At 41.8% G+C, this 1,830-nt stretch overlaps 1 protein-coding gene across 1 annotated transcript in view; it reads left to right on the forward strand.

The window, feature by feature from the left end:
* The first annotated feature begins 6 nt into the window (after positions 1 to 6).
* LOC108499180 (homeobox protein Meis1-like) overlaps positions 7 to 1,830 on the forward strand; it is a 4,452-nt gene continuing 2,628 nt past the window's right edge. The window contains exon 1 of the mRNA XM_017818763.1: positions 7 to 567. Coding sequence (XP_017674252.1) covers positions 556 to 567 — 12 coding nt within the window. The 5' untranslated portion in view covers positions 7 to 555. The remainder of the gene's footprint in view (positions 568 to 1,830) is intronic.

Here is a 1,830-nt window from a genome sequence, read left to right on the forward strand (position 1 = left end):
AAATTAACATTCGCGGTGTCCTGCGCGGTGGGAGCACACGCAGCGGATCATCATCAGTCATTCACCACCTTGACAACCTCGCCTGTGATTGACAGCCGGAGTGGCAAAAAGCCATGAGACTTGGTAGTTGGGTTTGAGGGGCACTTTAAAAAAAAAAAAAAAAAAAGAGAGAGAGAGGAAAAAAAACTGATTTGGGGAAAGGATATTTGCTTTCGCCCCGCTGCTGTCTTGGAAACGAGAGGGGGAGAGTAAGAGAGAGAGAGACAGGGAGAGAGGGAAGAAAGAAAGAAAAAAGAAGGAAGGAAGGAGGGAGAGTTGATTTTTTTTTTCTCCTAATTTTTTTTTTCTCCTTTTTTAATGCTGAGTTACCGTATCGCTTCGCTGAGATCCAGCAAGCCGAAGATTTTACTCGATTGCTTCCATTGCTGGCGACGCTAAGGGATTTTTGCCTTTTTTTGGGGGGTGAGGGGGGGGGAACTTCGCGTTTCTTTCTTTTCACACTGGCCTTAAAGAGGATATATTAGAAGTTGAAGTAGGAAGGGAGCAAGCAGGCCGATGGCGCAAAGGGTACGTATGATTAAAAAAAAATGGATTTCAAATGTGAAATAATATTGAAACGTGGCTGACAGAGACGCTGCGAAAAAAGTTTCTTTTCTTTTTTTTTTTTTTTTTCCCTCCTTTTTGGAACAGGGGCACAAAGCGGTGTCCTGCAGTGGGAGGATTTATCAGTTGTACTTGTAGGCTTAAAACCTGCGTATATTGCTATTTTCTTGATTCTTTTACTCCCCATCCCGGAGCTCTCAGGGAAGAGGCAAAGCTTTCTATACATTAATGACATGCAGGCATGTAAGTGAATATGTCCGAGCCTCTGTATTTGTTGGTTTTGTAGCTCTAGTCCTACCAATGTCTTTTTTAAAGTCATCAGTGCTTGAAATATTTGAATGTGTGCATGTCTCTGAGCATTTTGCTGTGTTAGTGATGATATACCGCTTCACTTTAGGAAGATAAGTTCTGGCTGGGAGTAAGCACAACTTTTTTTTTTTTCTTTTACCTCCTTTTTTTTTCTTCCCTCTTTTTTTTTTTTTTAGTATATATTCTGTCACAAAAGGTGCAGTGTAATGGGCAAACCCCCCCACTCTTCTAGAAAGAAAGTGACTTTAATTTGAATTGGAGGTTAACAGCATTCACTGCCATGTGTATTGTTGTTTCTATTTTGGGTGCGATCTCTTTTTTTTTTTTTTTTTTTGTTTCTTCCAACTACCTCCTGAATTGAAGTTTTGAGGAGAAAAAAATAAATCAGCCGGGGTCGGGTGAACAGGGATTTGGGAAAGGAGAAAAGTCCTGGAAAGAAGTTTTCTTGCCTAATTTGCCTGCCGCCGTCCGAGAGCTGGTTGGGAAAGAAAGTTCCTCTGCTGACAACTTGCCTTTTACTCTTTCGGTCCAAGCAAGTGTCAGGGATCTTTAAAAGTGTTTATTCACACCTTCGCTTTTAATAGATGAAAAGTGGCCGTTTCCCCCGCTGCCTGGGAACCGCGGTAGCTTTTGCTCCTTAATCTTTAACAAAGAAAACCCTTAAAAAAAAAACAAAAACGGAAGGCATTCCCAAAATCCCGAGAGCCCGGGCGAACGTTTCCAGCTTTTCGGCTTTAAAAGTTGCATTCTCGTGGAATTGCTGGGAAATCCGCAAATCGCTAGTTCTGGGTCTTTTTTTTTTTTTATCCCTTGTGTTTGTATGTGTGCCGCTGCTGAAGTTTTTTGCATCCTCGCTGGGTGTGAGGTACCTGACTTCTTATCAGCGGGGGAAAAAAAAAAAAAAAGACCCAGAACTAG

Source organism: Lepidothrix coronata, unplaced genomic scaffold (genome assembly GCF_001604755.1).
Source record: "Lepidothrix coronata isolate B3197 unplaced genomic scaffold, Lepidothrix_coronata-1.0 Scaffold71, whole genome shotgun sequence".
Classification (NCBI taxonomy): domain Eukaryota; kingdom Metazoa; phylum Chordata; class Aves; order Passeriformes; family Pipridae; genus Lepidothrix; species Lepidothrix coronata.